The sequence below is a fragment of the Cavia porcellus genome, unplaced genomic scaffold (genome assembly GCF_034190915.1).
Source record: "Cavia porcellus strain 051 isolate PalLab524CR breed Dunkin Hartley unplaced genomic scaffold, mCavPor4.1 scaffold_29, whole genome shotgun sequence".
Classification (NCBI taxonomy): Eukaryota; Metazoa; Chordata; class Mammalia; order Rodentia; family Caviidae; genus Cavia; species Cavia porcellus.
Window position 1 is genome coordinate 21,709,665 of NW_026947512.1, and position 20,810 is coordinate 21,730,474.

General features: G+C 39.9%; 1 protein-coding gene across 12 annotated transcripts in view; it reads right to left on the minus strand.

Moving 5' to 3' along the window:
* The window catches only part of Ppp1r12b (protein phosphatase 1 regulatory subunit 12B), a 235,775-nt gene that overhangs the window by 15,988 nt on the left and 198,977 nt on the right, over positions 1–20,810 (minus strand). For 10 of the 12 annotated variants that reach the window (XM_003474831.4, XM_003474830.5, XM_013157927.3 and 7 more), the window contains 5 exons: positions 10,178–10,194; positions 7,232–7,376; positions 5,950–6,054; positions 2,644–2,697; positions 1,214–1,264 (listed from right to left, as the gene is read on the minus strand). In XM_003474831.4, coding sequence (XP_003474879.1) covers positions 1,214–1,264; positions 2,644–2,697; positions 5,950–6,054; positions 7,232–7,376; positions 10,178–10,194 — 372 coding nt within the window. The remainder of the gene's footprint in view (positions 1–1,213; positions 1,265–2,643; positions 2,698–5,949; positions 6,055–7,231; positions 7,377–10,177; positions 10,195–20,810) is intronic. The other 2 variants (XM_063240119.1, XM_063240120.1) reach the window with 1 other exon arrangement.

Below are 20,810 nucleotides of genomic sequence, written 5' to 3' on the forward strand. Positions count from 1 at the left end.
ACATATAAGCAGACATTGCTAGGAATTCCACTGAATATTATCAGTTATAGCCTTGGGATGGTGAGTAGGAAGCACAGGACAGAGCTTGGGATTTCTTCACTTTGGAATTACAAAGAGTAACAAGGTTATGACCACAAGCTCTTGTGAAAACTCTGACCTTGTTAGGTCCCAAAAAGCTTTTTTTTTAGTAAATAGCCAACATTTTGGGCCACTGGAACAATATGTATAGCTTTTAAAGTGTTCCAATTACATATTAGGAATGTTTGCTTCAACAAGGAGACTTGGGATCAGCCTGACACTGTCTGAGGGCCTCTCCTTTCTAGCTAAAGAACTTGTATCTCATCAGGCAAGTGCTTACCAACATCTACCCAGTAAAATAAGATTCCTGAAGAAATAGAAGCTGAGCAAGTGCTAAGTGATTGTGGCCACATGTTATTACCTACTGCAGGGATTGGATACTCCTAAATCACAACTGGGTGGCTCTTTATTCTCCGATGCTCTCTATGTAGCTTTTCTTTTGGGAAGACTGCCAGATCTTAGCATTCAAAACTGCAAAGAATGGCAATGGCACTTGTCTGTTAAAGTGGCTAATGACAGTGAGAGTCACTGCAGGTCATGGTAAGGGGGAGAGGAAAGCAGTGGCCTGAAAGTGAATCTGTCCTGTACCTTCACGAGCTGTTTTAGTGGGGGTACCATGCACACAGGAATATTGCAGGGGAAATGGAGCAGGGCAGGAAATCGATATATGAATAAATTTTCATTCTGCTGCAGAATGACTCAATCTGTGCTCTTTTCTGCAAAGGGCTGAGCTAGGGAGGGGAAATGGGAAGAAAGCCTCTGCCATGCTCAGGCTTCACAGAGCAAACACCTAATAGAGGCTCTGCAGAGCTGGAAAACACGTCCCAGCCTTTTCATCAAACCTCTTGAGGGTGAAGCTATTGTCTAAAAAGCCTTAAAAGTTCAACATGGGTTTGTCTCCAGTATGTCTAGATTTCCCCTGAATCGAAAGTGGCATTTGTTCCTAGCACGTCTGCAAGGTGGCCACAGTAGACAGACTCTAGAAAGCAGTTGAGGAAAGATGCTCATTTCCTCTTCCTTCTTCTGCTCGTTGAGTCTGTAGTGAGATTTTGAGGGGATAGGCCTATACTCAAGGATCCAGTCTTGGCAGGCACTTAGAAAACAGGCATACAAAAAGAAAAAAATCTCTTCATACCTTCATCTCTTCCTCCATTTCCGACATTTTCCGTTCCAAGGCTCGCCTCTCCTGTTTAAGAAACAATAAGCCCTTTGAATATGTAACAGATTTAAGGTAGTCACAGTGCTGCCTCCAGCTGCCCTGTGATCAGCTTCACGGTCAAAGGGTCTCTCTAAAGACTCCAGCAAACCTCACTCAGATGTGGGCACTCTCTGATCCTGCCCCTATGGGGTGGATCTACTTCAGGTATGAAAATCACAGCATTTGAGCTCCCACTAGGAAATTAGGGGACACAGAGGGAGGCAATTTGCTAACAGGCAAATAGACCCAGGCACTCTGAGTTACTCTGCAAGTTGATTTCATGTAATTTTAAATAACTCCAAGTGACTAGGACCTTTGTTTTTTTTTAATTAACAAAAACCCATCATTGCCTTTAGTAGTACTCTCCCCAAATTCCTAGGAAACTGATGGGGAGCAGATGGTGGGTAGAGATGAAGACATTACTGTTTACAAACAGCACCCCTCTCTAGTTATCCCTGCCTCCCTGGGTATTTCTCTCTCTCAGCAACTAACAATTTAGCCTGAACCCACTGAGACGTCCTGGACCAGATGAATTATCAAGGAAGTCTGGCTACAGCCCAAGAGAATGAAATATAAAACTTAGCTGCTTTCCAAATTAAACAGACAATAACAGAAGAGATGGGAACATATTACATCCCTAGGGTCAAATCAAGTTAAGGTTCATCAATAAATCTAATTGAGTTTTTCCAGTCCAAAATGTTAAATCTCAGAAAAATATGCTAAGTACAGTTGGGAGGAGGTCAGCAATTGAACTAGAAATCCTCTTCTCAGTGGCAGAGTAGACAAAAGAGCCTTATGATTCATGCCTCAAGTCACAAGACCTAAATCAATGGCAGAGAGTCCTGGTGAAAGCTTCCTTTCTGTTCAAGGTGACAAGAAAGGCAAAGAGCCCCTGGATGTGTACATACCCACATGTGTATGATTTATAGCAAACCAAAATATATTATGGCTATGTGTATGTTTGCAGTTCTGCCTAAAAGGCAGAACAATGTATGAGATGACCTTCCAAGGACCCTTCCTACTCTAAGCCTGGACTCTGTACAAAATACTATCTGAGGACACCAAAAGACTAGCAGTGAAGTTATTGTCAAGAATCAGACAGAAATAATTTATCATCAAGCTGGGAATGGAATGTGCCAGAACTGCTGCTTTTTTTTTTTTTTTTTTTTTTTTTGGTCTTTTTCCTTTTTACCGGTACCAGGGATCGAACCCACGACTGCCTGCTTGCAAGGCAGGCGCTTATGCCGCTGAGCTAAATCCCCAGCCCCAGAACTGCTGCTTTTAAGATAAAAGTTTTTCCACTGGCGTGAAAAACAAAGAGCAAGTCTGAAAGCTGGGATTAAACAGGAAAAGAAACACACACGTACCCTTTTCTCCATCTCCAGCATTGATGATCGATCAGAGGTCTTCTCCTGTTTCTGCTATGCAAACAGGAAGAAAACCCTTGTTACTTGAGCCATTTCAGGGCTAGGAAAAAGCTCAGTCTTGTTTAGTTTCACCAGTGGTCATCCTGAAATATACAGCAGAGCTCTGAGTCTTCACTCTAGCAGGGGTCCCAGCACGAAGATTCTTATAGATCACTAAGCCCTAAATTATCTCTCTGAAGTTTGTAGGGTTCCCGCTGGGGAGGGGAAGGCAGCAGTAGTATTCACTGTAATTTAAAACCTCACACATTACTCACAAAGATATTACTCACATCACACACACACCTGACACATATAACCTCTGTCTCTGTCTCTCTTGGTCTTCAATGCCAACTATCTCACACTGCAACATCCCTCTTCCCTCTTTCTATGATACTGGAGCGTATGACTTCCTGAATTTGAATGCCTAACCAGTCTTCTAAATAATCCTTTCCCTCCCTCCTTACATTTTGAGTTCTGACCGTTTCCTTTTAGAGCAGTGGTCTTTGCATGTGGGTAGACTTCTTGGGAGCCTCTTCATGGCATCTGCCCTGTTCTGAACAAGCAGTTCTACTTTTACCTGCTTTCTACACTAGGTTTTCACTTAAGGGAAGATTTTATTTGGGATGTATATTTTAGATCACTTTTGATAAAAAAAAAAAAAAAACAACTGAACCCAGGGGTGTATTTCTAGCCCTTTTTATTTTGAGACAGGGTCTTGCTAAGTTGCCCAGGCCGGCCTTGCATATAAAATCTTTCTGTTCTTCTCATACCATCAGCTGGGATTACAGGCATCCACCATCACCTGGCTCACTTATGACTCTCCACTTACAATTTTCAGAAGAGCTAAAAAGATTTGACCACCATCCCTAAAAGGTATAATAATCTCAGGTTGGGAAATGGAAAGGAGCCCTGAGTAACTTGTAGTCTGGGCATTATAGAACTGGGCAATTCAATAGACATTTAATAAATACAAGATTGTAATTCTGCCTAACATTATGCCCAGAAAACATTTAATGAATACAAAAATTATGCTGGTCTTCTGATAGAGTTTGTTTCTCAAAAAATTAAAGAATAGTCAGAACCAACAATAAAACTTGCAATTCTGGCTCCTGTCCTGGGCTTTCACCTACTGTTTAGAAAGTTATGCTGTCTGCCTTGACATTGCATTTACGTGAAGCAGAAAGAAAAGCAAAATGCATCAGTGTATCTTGTAGTTGGCTCATATCATGTCTCTCTTTCCTAAGCCTGAGAAACTGTAGAAGCTGTGATAATTTCACCATCTTCAAAGTTCATGTATACAAAGAACTAGTTTTATTGTTTGCTTTTCTTTGTTTTATTTAAAATTCTAACTCCTGTAGAGTTGGGGTAGACCCTTTATATAAAAACACAATGTGTCCATGTGGTAAATGTCTCCATACAATTGTGTGAAGAAGATAGGCCCGCCCTCCACTATCCTACCAAACAACTCCATTTTTGGTAAATAGAGACTTGGTTTGTATCCCACATTTTTTTCTCAATTTCAATAACTTGGATTTGGCAAATCTAAGTATATTCCGACACACCCAGTGAAGTGCTTGGCTGGAGGGTAAATGCTGTTCCCCAGCGACTAGGAAAGGTTGATTTTGCTTTTAACACCCTCTGCACATACCAGTGTTAGCAGCCTGGTAGGCAGCTTGCTGTTATGAAGCACAGGCTGCTAGAAGGTCAAGAAATAAACTGTCAGAGCTTCTGATGAGGACAGTGTGGAGCAGGTAAAACTGGGTTCTGCTCCTTAAATTCTATAAAACAGATGAGAATCAGTACAAGATCAGTATTTACTGAACTCTGCCAATATGTGGCAGTATTTGGCATGAAAATTAGCCCCAGATATCTTCTGAGGGTTTGCTGTAGCAAATAAGACATTTTGCTGGCTCAGAAATACTAAGGCTTGTTTAGTCCATTCCTGCCTTATAGTAAGGTTATAACTGTGTATGTCTGTATTTTTTCTTTTAGATTTAAAGATCTACTTTTCTTGTTCCACAAAACCACTTTAAACCCAGTTGTTATCTGTAGGTCTCAAAAACCGCCAGTAAGAGCCACGCTTGCCTACTAGGTATCTCCAGGCAGAAGAGGCGGCCTCTCATCCTGATGGTCAGCTCTCAGGAAAGGCCATCTATCTGAGTATGGCTAGATCCTTCTCTAGAAAGTGTAGGTGTCCTGTGTATCTTGCTGGGCTCCTATGCAATTCTGTGGCCTTGTATCTTGTTCATCCCATGCCACAGAGGCTGCACCAAGATGCCTGCAGGGGACTCCACTGCCTATGTCTCCACCAAAACCCTTGTACTCAGGACTACATAAGCCAACATTATAGTCCTGCTTTTGGACTGAATCATATTATCAGATTACCAGCCACCTCTGGTTCTCATTTCACGTCTTCCTCATAAAGAGGTTTTTTTTGTTGTTGTTTCTACCTCAGTTCAACTTTTGAAATTCTTAGTCCCCAGGTATTCCAGCAGGGCAATAACTCAATAGGTTTCCTGTTAACTCTGAAATAACCTGAGATAGCAGTCATTTTAGCTTTCGGCTGCAGGCTCTGTTTCACTGATGATGAGGTCATTACCTTCAGCAGCCTCTGCAGAATCACCTAATTGAGTCAGGCCTGGTGGCAAGAGAAAATGGTTTGCCCTGTTTTTCTGCCCTTAGCTCCTTGCCCAGGCTGAAGGAGGTGACGGCTGAGGGAGACAACATATGCTCCAGGATGGAATCTTTCCTTCAGGACTTAATACTGGGTTCCATCACTACCTCTGCCTCTGAGGTGTTATGGGCCTAATTGCTACCTCTCTGTACCTGGCTGGAGTGTTCTGCTTATCAGTGTCTGAGGGGTGATGTGGAGGAGACTGAAACTGACACATGAAGAGCAAGGAGAAGCTAAGGCGGGCTGGCCTCATCACACTGTTTATACTTGTCTATTAAGAAATGGACAATAATATTATTAGCATTCTGAGCATTAGGTATTGTTCTCTGAACTATCAGTTCTCAACTTTAACACGACTAATGCTAAAATAAAATGAGAATCTAAGAGACTTCCATCTAACTGCCTCTGAAGAAGTCTGATTTTTTTTTTTTTTGGTACCAGCAATCAAACTCATGACCTCATGCTCGCCAGGCAGGCACTTACGCCACTGAGCTAAATCTGACTCTTATCCACAGCCAATCCCTTAGATCCCTGTCCAGTTTGCCTCCTTCCACAACCTTGTCTCTGGCTCTGTTCTTTTTCCTTCTCCTTACCTGGGCCATCTTCTCAAGCTTGGATTTTATGTCTGCTAGCTCTAGCTGAGCCTCCTGAAGCTTTGTTTTCAATTTTTGGTTTTCAGTCAGGGCACTCTCATACAGCTGAGAAGGAAAGCAGAATCAGTCATTAGGCGGGGAACCCCAAATTAGTACTCACACAGTTTCATCCTATGAGGAGGTCCAGGGCTTGCAGCCCTAAATCACAACTGTACACAGGTGAAGTCAAAGGAAGCTGGAACAGGGCACACTCACTCATGCTCTCTTGCTTCTGAAAGGTGATGATACCAGGTGCTGAGCACAAACTTAGAGAATACTAATCTCTGGGAGGAAAAAAAAAAAGATATCTGGGGCTAATTTTCATGCCAAATACTGCCACATATTGGCAGAGTTCAGTAAATACTGATCTTGTACTGATTCTCATCTGTTTTATAGAATTTAAGGAGCAGAACCCTGTTTTACTTGCTCCACACTGTCTTCATCAGAAGCTCTGACAGTTTATTTCTTGACCTTCTAGCAGCCTGTGCTTAAAAATGTGGCTCCCCACAGAAAACAGAAATTTTTGGGGAACCAGCCTAGTATATGAATATTGCTTTTCATTAGTCTCTGCTTACTAAAACCATCAACGAAGAAAAAAATTTCTTTCACCAAAAGTGCTCCTGACGCCATATCCCCAGCACTTGAAGGACAAAGCTTTTAAGGCTCTAGGTAGCAAGAACCAAATAAAACGTGATGTAAATTTTTCTAAGTCTAAGTGATAATGGGATAATGATGATTTAAAAAAAAAAACACCAAGAAGTATTAAGTTGATAATCACAGGACCTTATTTACGTGCATTAAATAAAACAGTCTACCAAATGATTCTCAGGGGCTCAGACAGCAATATAATTTTCATTCTTCTTACAATTTTTTTTTGAGATAGGGTCTCATTTTGCATTTCAGGCTGGCTTTGAACTTGTGATAATCTTCCTGCCTCAGTCTCCCGAGGATGACAGACATGTGCTACCATGCCCAGCACAATTCTTAATTTCTTACTTTCCTTTGTGCCTTTAAATACCCAGTTATAGGGCTATACTTACTGCAATAAAAGCAACATGCAAAGGGGTCTTTATTTAGCTTGAGGCAAAGTGAAGCAAACCAAGATGCCTGCAATGAATCAGTTGTTGCTCCAGTGACTCTTTTCCCTGCTTACTATATATGCTCATTTTTCCATATCAGGAGAGAAAGCAAGAGGTTTACATATTGTAACCCAAGAACAGGAAAACTGAAAAAAAGATCCTACTTTTTTATAATCCCTGTTGCTGTCCTCTTCCACTCGGCTGGTCAGGCTGGCTAGACGAGCCTCCCGGGCCTCCCGACGGGCTCTGGCTGAGGGCCGGTCACTGTAAGAATCGCTGGTTGAAGGGTTACTACCCCCCGATTCCAACCTGTGAGACACAACGTCAGAGGTAAAATCTGATTTTGGTAACAAATACGAATGTGTGTGTGTGCAGATAATGCTTACGGGTAGTGTGTGCCTTTTCTAAGAAGTACTTGATAGCTCTGGCCAGAAACAAGCACAGCATTCCTTCTCTGCTTCTCTCGGCCAGCATTCCCAGATCTCATGGCTGCCATGCACAAGCTTGAAGCTTGATGGGGAGGGAGGCAGTCATTTGCCAAGAATGGAGCTCATTTGAAAAATTGGTGGTTTAGGCTCATGTGCTGACTTAAATCTCAGAGCTTTTCAAATTAGTTCAGGGTTGAACAGCTTCCCTAAAGTGTGTGCTTTTAAAAGCAAAAGTTTCTTGGATCTCAATGGCTCTTGGAAAATGACTACAATGAGCTGTCAGTGAATCAGGAAAAGATGGGCTTGCAAACTGAGCTGGAAGCTGATGGAGGAGGAGGTGGCAACTGGGCACATACCTGTACCCTGACAGTGTGCTACAGGTGTGCACTCCAGTGGTACCCCACAGTGACCGAGCAGTTAGTTTTCCACCCTCTTCTTTGTATTCCTGCGATTGGGGTGTCTACATCTAGCAACTGAGTTGGTGGTAGTTTCATTTCTAGTACTGGTAAATTGATTAGGGAACCTCTTTCTCGATTGATTGTTTAAAGTATACAATCATCACCCCAATCCTTAAACCTGATAGTCTGTGTACAGACCAGTCATACTGGGACAGTTTACAGCAGCACAGCTGTGGGGTTCACACTGCTGTTTCCATAGAAGCTGCTGCCAAAGCCAGGGTGGGTAGATGGGAGCTGAAACAAGTATTAGAAGAGGCAGAGTAGCAACAAAGGGATGAGGGAGGACAGGGAGAGGTGAAGTAATTAGCTCTTGAGGACATCAATGGCTACTTTTCTCTTATAGAGATGCGAAGTCTTGTATCTTTCATAACATTATTTCATTTTGGTTAACAATAATCTCTGTATTGACTTTTACGATTAGAAAGGCAATATATCAAGAAATACTCAAGTGTCTATTCCATAATCTTGCTCCCAAAATAAATAATAATAACAGGTTAGATCATACCCTTGCAGGACATCAAACACAAAAATGTTTTTGTGTTTAAAATACATGTGTTAAAATATACATTGTCCAACTTCTTTTCTTCCTCATACTTAACCACTATGATTATGTGCATCTTATCATGGAAGTAAAAATAAATTTATCACATTTTTAAAAAGTAATTGTACAGCTGATTCTATGGTTGGATGATAATTTAATCTTCAAATGATACACATATTATTTTAAAGTTTTAGTTACTTCAATGAGCAGTCTTGTCTGCTCATTGTTGTAACTGTTACTTTCTTGGGAGGAATTTCAGAAGTGTAACTTTTTGGTCAAATGCTACTTATATTTTGAATGCTGGTATATATATATATATATATATTGCCATACTGCTTTCTGGAGGCTTTATCCTTTCCATTTTTATAATTTTAATATTTTTAAATCATTAAGGAGGTTTAATATCTTTGGTTACTCATCTTGTTTCTGAGTTGCAAATTCATAGCCCTTGTCTAATATGGTAATCATTTTCTTTTTGGTATGCTGGGGAAGCCTCCTACACAGTAGGACTTTTACAACCATCTAATATAGCTTATAAATATTTTTCTTTTTTTTTTTTTAATCGGTACCGGGGATCGAACTCACGACTGCCTGCTTGTAAGGCAGGCGCTGCCGCTGAGCTAAATCCCCAGCCCATAAATATTTTTTATTTCACTTTTTGTCATTGTTCATAGTATCTTATTAGCAAAGATTTAAAATTTTAGGTAAATAAACTTGATACTTTTGCATCACCAAATTTTGCAAAACTGTAATTTTCTGCTAGAAGTAAATCATCCTCAGCTGGTGCCTAGTGAGGGCAAAGAAGAACGCATATAAAAGTTAGCATTTATTAATAAGATAGAACCAGCAAAAATGCCAAGCAAATTATGAAGAGACTCCTTTGCTCATATTATTCCATAACTACAACTTCTCAAACCTTGTCTTAATTTCTCCATCAGAGGAATAGTGGCAAAAGCACGATTCAAACATTCAGCTCCACAGCTGCTATTATTTTTTATTTAATTTTTTCTTCAGGATGATCAGTTTTGTATCCTTCAATACATGGCGAAAAATTACAGAGGATCATCCTCCAAAATGCTACCTTTTCTTAACTTTTCAGTAATTATAAATCAGGCCCTTAATTCATTTGACAAACAGTTACTAAGCACCTTTTAGTTATAAGGTATGATGATGGATTCATTATTAAGGACAGTACCTAACCTCAATCTCAATTCCGGCTTCCACTGTGTAATGAAGCCTTCGTGGAACCATCAGATTAGGGTAACTGTCTCTTCTTTGTGTTCATAATATTGCCCATACTTCTAAATGGCACTTATTACATTCTACTGAACTGCCTCTCCAATGATTCATAAGCTAATTGCAGGTGAAGATAGTGTCTTACTCATGTCGTTTCCCTGGTGCTTAGCATAGTGCCTGGTACTTGGTGCTTTAGGAAAACTGATCTAGTGTAAGTACACAAGGTAAACTGGAAAGAGAATTTGGTGACAAAAAGGCAACTTGAAAACTATCCCTTTCTTTGGGCAGGAAATAACAGAAGTTGGAATTACTGTGGTGGTTGTGGAAATGAAAAGGAAAAAAAGGATGTGAGAAACCTTACTAAACTATTAAATAAAGCTATATTTAATTATACATACATTCATTCACAAATATTAAGCATGCATATAAAACAGGGAAAGTTCTTACCTAGAAAGTCTTTCATGCTAAAGAGAGGAGACAAAAACAAAAACAAAAACAAAAACAAAAAAAAAAAAAAAGAAAGAAAAGAAAACAGCGTTAGCAAGAGACTAATTTTTATTTCCATTTATAAACGAACTTATCAACTCAGATGTCTCAGCTTCATAGCTGGTGATGGGGTACAATTTAAGAAAAGCAATTCAACTGACTTTATAAAAGACTATTTAGCTTTAGTTCATACTTCTTTGTATTCCACGACTCACCATATTTGAGGTTTTGGTGACATGTTTTAAAACTGGAAGCCAGCAAAATGCAAAAATGATTAAAAAAAAAATTAACCCTCTCTTTCCTGCTCCAATGAGCCAGGCAACTTTGTGTTCTACAAATGACTCTCATTGACTGACACTAAGCTTCTCTCAACCTCAATATTCGAGAGTTTCTTTCAGTTCACAATCCCTCATGCTTCTCTGAGTAAATACTGCAATTTACAAATACGACAGTCAGGACAGTGCCTGGCTTTCTCCCAGATCTACAGTGAAGGTGCAAGATGAGGGAGCTGGGGTGAAAGAGGCGAAGTCCCATCCTGGTCCCTAGGATATCAGCAAAACTGAAAAAGGAAGACAGTATTTTGAGGCCTCAGAAGAAAGAAGTTTCATAGATGCAAACTACAAGGTTGGTCACTGTAAACAAACAAAAAGTGGTTATGTTATTTAATCCCTTTTATCCGGCATTGCTTAAAAAAGAATTTAGGCAAGTAATTGATTTGAATGTATGTATTTATTTATTTTTTCCCCCTTTTAACATGTTAAAGAATAACAAAATCTTTGAGGACAAACAACAGGAGAAAAGAAGCAAGGTTCAGTAATCTACAAAGGCATAATAAACCCTTGAACTGCTGAGGAGTTCTGGGATGACACTGCTTTGTCAAAGCCTTGAGCAGTCCCTGTGAAGCCGCTGGTGTGCCAACCTGTACGACAGCCTGGCACATCACACTCTGAAGCTGTCCAGAGGAGGTAGGTAGCTTTCCCTCCTAGTCAAGGGTTACATTCATGAGGATGATTTGGCTTTTTTTTTTTTTTTTTTGGTACCAGGGACTGAACTCACGACCTCGCGTTTGCCAAGCAGGCATTTATACTGCTGAGCTAAATCCCTAGCCCTTCCTACTGTATTTTTAACAAGTGCCCCAAACCATTCATGGAATATCCCTAGTTAAATATCATTGGACTAAACAAATGTTTTGCTTTGTTTTTAAGACAGGGCCTCACGATGTAGTTTAGGCTGGCCTTGAACTCTGCTTATGTAGCCCAGGTTCGCTTTGAACTCACAGCATCTCCTTGCCTCAGTCTCCAGAATGCTGGGATTACAGGTGTGCATCACCACACCCAGCTAAACACACATTTTAAAGTGTGCTCCATTTGGGATGAGGGAATCATTAAAGAAAGAAAACAGTGTGTCTTTAAAATTTGCACACCTTGGAATTCTTTGAGAATACTGAAATTTAGATATCTAGAATTTAAGATAATTCTGAACATTTTTCCTGTCCCTAATTTATACATTTATACTTGATTTCCAATGACAGTGATATACTTACCTCACACTGTGAATGACTATTAACAATTGAAGTTTCTTCCTCTTACTTGAAGTATTTTCTTTAAAAAAAGGAAACTAAATTTTACTCTTCTCTCAAGAATTACTTTCTATATAAAGACGCTTCAGTAGTATTTGAGTAAAACTGAGAAGATGTGCTGTTGGCTGTAATCATACAACACCTCTATTGTAAGATCAGCCTTACAGCATCTGAATGAATTAAAATTCACAGCCCAGGAAAACGGCACCTAGTAACATCTCAAATAGTTGCGAACAACTGAGACTAAACTTCGTACTGGAAAATGACAAAAAGCTGCTGTCTGTGTAAAGCCCTGTGCAGGTGGCATGGAGAAAGAGGCCAACCAGACATAACAGCCAGAAGTATGCTGCGACCATGTCTAGGTGGCTGAGCTGCTCTGAAACAGTAAGGAAAATGTGCAAGTAAGCGCTATGGAGGTAACGGCGGTAGCCCCTGGTTCACATAGAAGGCTTCCAGAAAGAAATTAATCATGATAAGATGACCCTCCCCCTCACACACACACTTGTAGTACTAACAGTAACTGAACCCAGGGTGCTCTGTGACTTTGTTATATCCCCAGCCCTTTTTATTTTTTATTTTAAGATAGGCCTTAAGTTTCCCAGGATAGCTGTGGACCTTGAATTCTCCTGCCTCAACCTCCCGAGTAGCTGGGAATACAAGTGTATGCCACCCAGCCCAGCCACATTTACATTAAAAAAAGAAAAAATATGAACTGGTATGAGGGCTCCCTAAAATGCTTTAGCTGTAATACATCCTTTACCTTACTATCAATTATATCCTTAGTGCCCACAGGGCTGGGACATAATAAATGCTCAATAGAGTAAGCTGAGCTGGATTGTTCAATTTTTTGAGTGTAATGATCTTGGCTGGCTCTGAGTTCTATTTCTGCAATGACATTACCTAGACATGAAACCTTGGGGATGTCTGAGTCTAATGGTAAGAATTAAATATGATAACTATGAGGAAATACTTGTAAGATATCAGCCACTTGTAAGATATTCCTCACTCATAAGATATTCCTGTCTTTTCATTTTCTAGTTTTAAAGGTACTACATTGGTTGTTAATGCTGGTTAGAGTGTTGTTACTTTAGTGCCTTTGATCAAGGAAAATAAGTTCACATGCAACCAAATGAAATAATAATAATATGGGAGATCATTTAATTTCTATCACTGCATCTGTCTGGGAAGAACAGCTTTAACACTTCCTGGCTGGCTTGTACTTGTGGTACATGCATGACTGTCCCATCAAGTGGCTTGTACTACCAGTGGTTCAGAGCCACCTGGAAGTGAGACACATGAATTATGGTGCCGTTGTGAACATGATAAACACATCAATCACACGAAAGAACCATTCTGAACATGAGTACAAAGACTGACTTTTACATTTTCTCTAAGCCTCCCTTGAAAATCTGCTCTTTTTTTCAGCTTCTTCTTTGAAAAAGTCTTGCTGGATAGGATTTAACTAAATGTTCATCTTTAAATTCTGCTATATAGACTTTGGCAGCTGCATTTATAGTAAAGAAACAAGTTGTTTTTCCTTCTAAAACAGCAAAATTAGGAATTTTACTATGCATCAATCTTACCAATAAAATATATCAATGCACACTAACAATGCACAAAAACTATTGATTTTCTCTTATAAGAATGACATGTAATAAACTTTTCATTTAGGATTTTCTAGGAGCATAACGAACTCTTTTTTTTTTTTTTTTGTCTTTTTCCTTTTTATCGGTACCAGGGATCGAACTCACGACTGCCTGCTTGCAAGGCAGGCGCTTATGCCAGAGCTAAATCCCCAGCCCCTTCGTAATAAACTCTTGATGACCTGATACTAAGAAAGTTTTCAGCCAGATATGAAGCTGTACAGTACAGCGTGTATAGTAAAGTTTTACTAAGGAGGTCAATACAAATGCAAACATCTAAGAACTAGGTTAGCACCATTAAGTAGCAACCAGATAAAGCCTACAGGATTCCTGGATAAAAAGGCATATTCCCCCAGGCCTTTCAAGAGGCTTAATTTTCCACAGATGAGAGAATGTGGAGCAAGTTAATGTTCTTGCAGCTGAAATCTGTGACTGTCATACCAGTTCCTGCCCTTACAGGCTTCCGCAGGCTTTCTAGTAGGCAGCCATCTAAGAAGCTGATGAATGACACCCTTATGTCTGCCCACCAGGAATAACTAAAAGCATATATCAGTCTATTGCCATCCTTTTTAGGCATGTTAAGATTTATTGTTATCAGTTTCTTTTTAGGTGACCAGTATGTTTTGCATCTGGATGTTCCCCCAAAGCCTCATGGTGGTCATGGTGGCTGGCAGGCTTTTTGGAGGTGGCTAAACGAGGGTCTGTGATTTAGTTCACTGTCTAGTGTTTGGATTGGTGGTGTGAGTGCTGCACCCGCTCTTAGACAGGTGGCCTGCATATAATATAAGGGAGGGAAGGAGGTTTATTCCTTCCTTTTATGCTTTTGCTACTTTGCATTGCCATGAACTGTTGCCCTTCTGCCATGCCACCCTGCCTTGGAGCCAGCTGATTATGGACTGAAACCTCCATAAACTATGAGGTGAATAAAACTTTCCTCTTTTATTTTGTATGCAGGTTACCCATCTCGGGGTTGATAAAGCACTCACTCTGTCAGTCCCAGCACTAGACAATGAATCGATCACAAACTCTAGATTAAGATGCCTCCGAAAAGCTTGCCTCCATGACCACACGAGGTTTTGGAGGGAAATTCAAACACAGATTATAACAGTGACCTTTTATAAAAATGTGTGGTGATGGATGAGCTGTTAGACAAGGCAACGGACAATTCAAATTCACCCAGATCCCTGTATCAGAGCAAAGACAGCTTCTAAGCTAACCTTTGGGTTTTCCCTACTACCTCAAATACTCCTTTCTAGCTTTTCCTGACTTTTGGAGTCACATGGAATCCTGCTTTACTGTTTTTAATTTAATTTAATTTTTTATTGCCTTCAAAGGCTAAACTTAGCAATGTCAACCCAACTAATTAGAGGAGAATATACACAGTTTACCGGAAAGGTTGGCTGGTTGGCTTGTTGGTTGGCTCCTTCCAGTCCCAGTGGGGGCCCAGGAAGAGAAAAGTCAGATAGTAACTCCCATGAGCCTACCTGCATATGGGCAGAGAATCACCAGCTCCCCACCTCTCCATCCCATAAGCATAAGAGGCTGGTTCAGAGGACAGGCTGGGTTGATAGCAACCGAGGTACAAAAAGCAACTGAATACTTGCATTGTTTGGCTGACTTTGCATGCCTGGGGCTGAGGATAACACTATGCAATATAGCGAACATGGGGGATTTCCTTCTATCTTGTTTTTGAAATCCAATATTGTTCTGTTTCAATTAACTGTTTTGCTTTATTCAATATTCTGTTGTGATTTTGCTGTATCTGATGGAATGGACAACTACTGTGAAGATAACCAGATATACTATGGTAGCCATTGTTGTTTTTTATTATTCTGCTTTGAAGTTCTGTACCAATTTCACTGCTTTGTTTTGATTGGATTTATTCTGTTTTGCTGGGTTTTATTATCTTTAAAATAAAATAAAATAAAATAAAAATAAATAAATAAATACATAGAGGAGAACATACAAAGCCTCAGAGATAAGTGAGATTTGAATGCAGTAGACAGGCAGCTATTGAATGCAAACAGTATTATTTTTTTAAAAAAGCATTCCTCTAAATTTTTAGTTTATAATGAATATTCTTACAGAATAGAAAGTAAGGGCTGGGGATTTAGCTTAGCAGCACAAGTGCCTTCCTGGGGAGCTCAAAGTTATGAGTTCAATCCGTGGTATAAAAAAGGAAAAGAAAAGTAAGATAGTTTTAAAGGATGCAAGATCTAGTATTTAATTCCCCAGCTTCTGATAAAGTGCTTGGGTTTTTAGATCATACTTCCTAACTGATTTTCACTGTAGAGTACCTCAGAAACTATTGTTTTCTTGGTTTCCTCATTCTCTAAAATAATCAGGGCTTTGATGAAAAAATGCTGGTTAGATTTAGGGAGACAGAAGAATTTCCTAAGTGAATTTCCTAAGAGTGGTTGAACTGTACAAGAGACTTCAATTTTCCATTTTCATCCTCCTATCATTCAAACTAAGCACAGTTCAATTGTTAAGACAGATATTGCTTCTCATTCTAGGAAGCTGACTGCAAGGAGACTACTGAGTAAATCTAAAGATAAGATGGAGTGGGAATTTGGCCAAGCGATCTCCAGGGAACAATGAGCCAAGCAGTGACATCAGAAGAGACAAACAGAACCCAGGCCAGGGAAATGAACCCTGAAGACACTCTCAGACAAGAGGATTCAAGAGGTCAGCCTGGTGGGCAGGAAATAAGGAGCAGAAGAGAGGGATTACACAGGGTGGCTAATTCTCTGATCCTCTGGAGCCTGAGAATGTGGGTTCTCCTTACATGTGTTCTAGGAATGGCCCTGTTCCTCTCATCCTCCATTCTCCTCATGTTTTTCCTTTTAAAAACAGAACACTCACTCTTGGGGTCTGCTCTTCAGGATCTGAAGAGCTTATCTATATGTGACGACAATATGTACTTTGGAAAAGGCAGCAATTTTCTGTCCAATTTGCAGGCTAATACACAACATAGTACATCATGTATTCTAATCGGGAAATGTCAGAAGGAACTTCTGTAAGTGTTTTTGTAAAGGTCAAGTTGATCTACCTTCCACTGAAGACAAATGAATCACGGCCATTAAGATGTGGCTCTCTGGTGTGTGTGAACTAAATAAAAATTTTTCAAAGAAGGAATCACAGTTCTGATGGCCCAAGTGGGGGCAATAGATAGTGTGAATGGGTTCGTAAAGCAGAAAAGACTAAAACTTGATCGAAAACCAGTATGAATACAGAGAGTTGAGGCAAAAAGAATGATTAGATGAATAGAAAATGGTTTTAAAAATGTCCTCAAATTAAAAAGCAGGCTCTTTCCTTTCAGACCTCTTGAAATACTCCCATAATAATCTCATTGCTTGAATCTGTTTCTAATAAAAAAGCAGAGTAAAGACTGCCACTAATTCAGATGGCAATCCTAGAAAGGGATAGGAACTGGGCTGGTTTTAATTTCTGAAATGTGTTGGGCCCTCAAAACACCAGAGTAAGGCTTAGAAAAATCCCCACAAAAGCTTTTAACTTAAAAGTTATCAGGAGTTCAGGAGAGCACATAATTAAAACCACACTCTTTCTACCAAGTTTAAAATAAAACTGTGGCTCCGGAAAGCTGAGCCCAAGGGAAAGAAATAAGACCAAGTCACATGTCTACAACCAAGGCTGCAAGTGGTTTAACTCTTGTTTCCTTGGAGTCAGGGCCTGACTTTCCAGTAATGGGGGAAAAGTCTCCTACTTACATTTTCTCTAAGAGAGACCAAGCAGAAGGCACCTTTTATACCAGATTCTTGTGTACTTGCTGAATCAGGGGAATTAAGTTGACCTGTTCTGGAATGGTCTACAGAGCATCCACCTTTCCCTTTGGAGTTCTCAGATTAATAATTGATGAGGAAGAAGCTAACGATGGACAATGAGCCTGCAGCAAGGACCGACACACCTAAACCTGAATTAATCGCAAAACAATACAACTTCATAATTGTAAGAACCATTCTGGTTTCAAATATACATCTAAAAGAGATAAAGGCTTTCTAGTCTTCTACCATAGCCAAAGAGGATTCTTAAGACTGGAATAATGAGACTCTATCAGTCTCTAGGTTTGAAGCAGATCTCCTAGGCCTATAGCCCCATAATATATTTGGGAATTTTGCACAATTTGGAAATACATGAACAGCTAGAATAAGAACTTTAAGACTTATGCAAACATGTGACAGTACAGGATAATAAGGCCTGTATTATTTTCATTCCATACCAAAATACTAGTAGTTCCTTAATATCACCAAAGTGTCAACAGTACTAGTTTTCTAATTACTACCAAAACAAATTTCCTCAACATGTCATAGTTTTAAAACACCTCCTTATTATCTCCACTCTTGTAGGTCACATGTTTGACCAGCTCTGTTGGGTTCCTTGCTCAGGTTCTCAGCAGGCTGACTTGACTTCTCTGTGGACGTATCTGGGTAAAAATCTATTTTCAAGCTCATTCAGACTGTTAGCAGAACCCAGCTTCCTGCGGCTGATGGTCTAAGGTCCCCGCTGCCTCGCTGCTGTCATCTGGTTGCTGCTTACTGCTTGCAGGGCCCCCCAGGCCTTCTCATTCCTTCTTTCCTCTTCAACCCAGCAGCGGCACACCAAGTCCTTTCCACACTTCGGATTTCCCACTTCCCCTTCTGTCATCAGCCAAGAAAGATCCCTGCCTGTACAGGCTCATGTGATTAGAGCAGGCCCACCCAGAAGAACCTTCTTATCTACAACATAACAATCATGACAGCACTTTCATGTCGTGAATATAAATTCCCAAGATTAGGCCAGGACATCTTTGGGAAGGTATTTGTAAATTTCATAAGGATTCTCCTTCAACAATACCACCACCACTTCCCTGCCCCAATCAAACAAACAAGAACTATGGTCTAGTTTATCTATAACATCCCAAAAAGAAAATGTGTGGCCTCTTGGCTGCACTGGATGACTATGTACACTGAGAACCAGAACAACGCTGAAAGTATTGTTACACAGAGAAAAAGTGCACATCCATGGGAGGTAATTTTCAGCAAAAGTTAGCAACTATTAAGTCACAAGTATATTCATCATATTATACTACTTGATTTATTTGTCTTTACTACTTAATAAATGTGGGAAAACAAACAGGAAAGCCAAATATAATACTTATGGTAAGCTTATATTATAAATTTCTGAAAACCCTCTTATACCAGACTCTTAACAATCCTATCAAGTTTTTGTTTGCCTTGGTGCTGGGATTGAACCTTGCACATCAGTGCCTTGCACATCTATTTATTTTTTTATTTTTGGGTACTGGAGATCAAACTCACAACCTTGCATTTGCCAAGCAGGCGCTTACACCACTGAGCTAAATCCCCAGCCTGGCCTTGCACATCTAACTTATAGTTTAATATTGTGTGAAAAGATTCAGTAATGTCACTTCACACACCATAGCACATTTCATTATATTTTAAAAGAAAAATGATCAAGTTCATTATATAATAAAAATACCAATCTTTTGTTTTGTTAAACTATCTAAATATTATTAGAATTTTACAGATGTGGTGGCTCATGCCTGTAATCCTACCACTCGGGAGGCTTAGGCAGGAGGATTATTGCGAGTTCAAGACCAGCCCAGGTTACAAAGTGAGCTCAAGGCCAGCCTGAACTGCATAGTGAGACCCTGTCTCAAAGACAAGAAAAAAAAAAAAAGAAAAAAAAATATAGCTGTTAGTTTCTGCCATATATATAGGATTGTACCTCTTCTTTGTGGATATTCTCAGCTTTTGAAGAATTTCTGAACTTTTTTTGAACTCACAAGATGTATTTAATGCAGAAGGAAATATATAAAATATTAAGACCTCCATAAAATGTCTGAGGCAAGTCATTTTATATTTAAGGATAATTCAAAAAATTTCATTATCCAAAAATACACCTACAGGCACAGCATGGTGGCACACACCTATAATCCCAGTAGTTGGGAGGCTGAGGCAGGAGGATCACATCATTGTGAGTTCAAGACCAGCCTGGAGTACAAAGTGAGTTAAAGGTCAGCCTGAACTGCATAGTGAGATCCTGTTTCAAAAAGGCCCCCCCGCTAAAAAAAGACCAATAAAACTAAAAACACCTGCAGGCTCTTCATGTACTACACAGTATATAAGAGAAACAGTACGAATGAGGAGTTCTAAACTTGTGGCTCTGGCACTTGGTCATGCTGGGTCATGCTGTCACCTCCGCTGCTTGCCCCACGGCTTAGAGTTTAGGTTCACAGTGGTGCACGCAGCCACCCGAAACCACATAAAAAATGGGCCTCGGAAAACACATGAGAAAGGGAGCCTGACGACTTCCCAAGAATGTCACTGGGAAATGTTCCATACAAGAGCCAAATATTTTTTTAAAGTCCCTATTTAGGCCTTAAATCCCATTCTTTTGAGTTTCTATTTCTCTAGTTGAGTCCTGCCAAGGCTTGTAACAGACACTGTTACTGACCACCCTTATACCTCCTCAGGCAGCAGGCTTTCCATGCCCAAAGCCTAGAAGATGAGGAGTTTTTAGTATGGTGAATGTCAGTCTAGTAGCCTGTTTGGAGAGTCATTTAAAATTTATTTGGATCAAGCTGTAAATCCAAAACCTGTGTTAAGAGGAAAGTAAGGTTCTCTTGACCTCATTTTTCCAGAGAAAATAAATATTTGGCACCTAGTTAACATAAGATAAAACTTTATTTTCTAAGTAGGTTCCACAAAAGATCAGAAACTTCCTTTGTTCTTAGCTTTTTCTCTGTCCTCAGAGAAACCAAAATATTAACTCACTTATTTTGGAGCTATGGCTATAGGTACTAGAGAATTGTAATAAGCAGAAATCTGAACTGCCTCGGGAAAACCTCTGGTTGCTTTTTATTTTATCTCCCTGCCCAGCCCATAGCAGCAGACTCACTGGGGCGTACCCGCTCCATCTTTATTTCAGAAACAGAATTCTCAAGTGTGTGGCCTCTAATTCCTTTCTACATGGCCAAATAAGAAGACCACAGAGTTCAGTCTCAGAAGGGCAGCAGTATGCAGTCCTGTGTTTAGTTTAAGAACCGATGTGTGCTCAGCCTTGCCCATGGTATTCTTCGAATAATAAAATCTGATTACAAAATTGAGAAGGAAAGAAAAGTGCATTTATAAACAATCAGCGATGCGAGAAAGAAAATGCTGAGCTGCAATCAAATGCCAGGCTATCTAGTACCCACAGTAAACAAGTGGTAGGCTTACTAGCATCAGTTATCCTAAAGAGCTACTTACTTTGCTCTGAAAGACAAATGATTAAAGTGATTTTTTTTTTGTATCTCCCATTTTTATACCCCCACAGAAAACATCAGTCATACAAGGTATACAAGATTCTT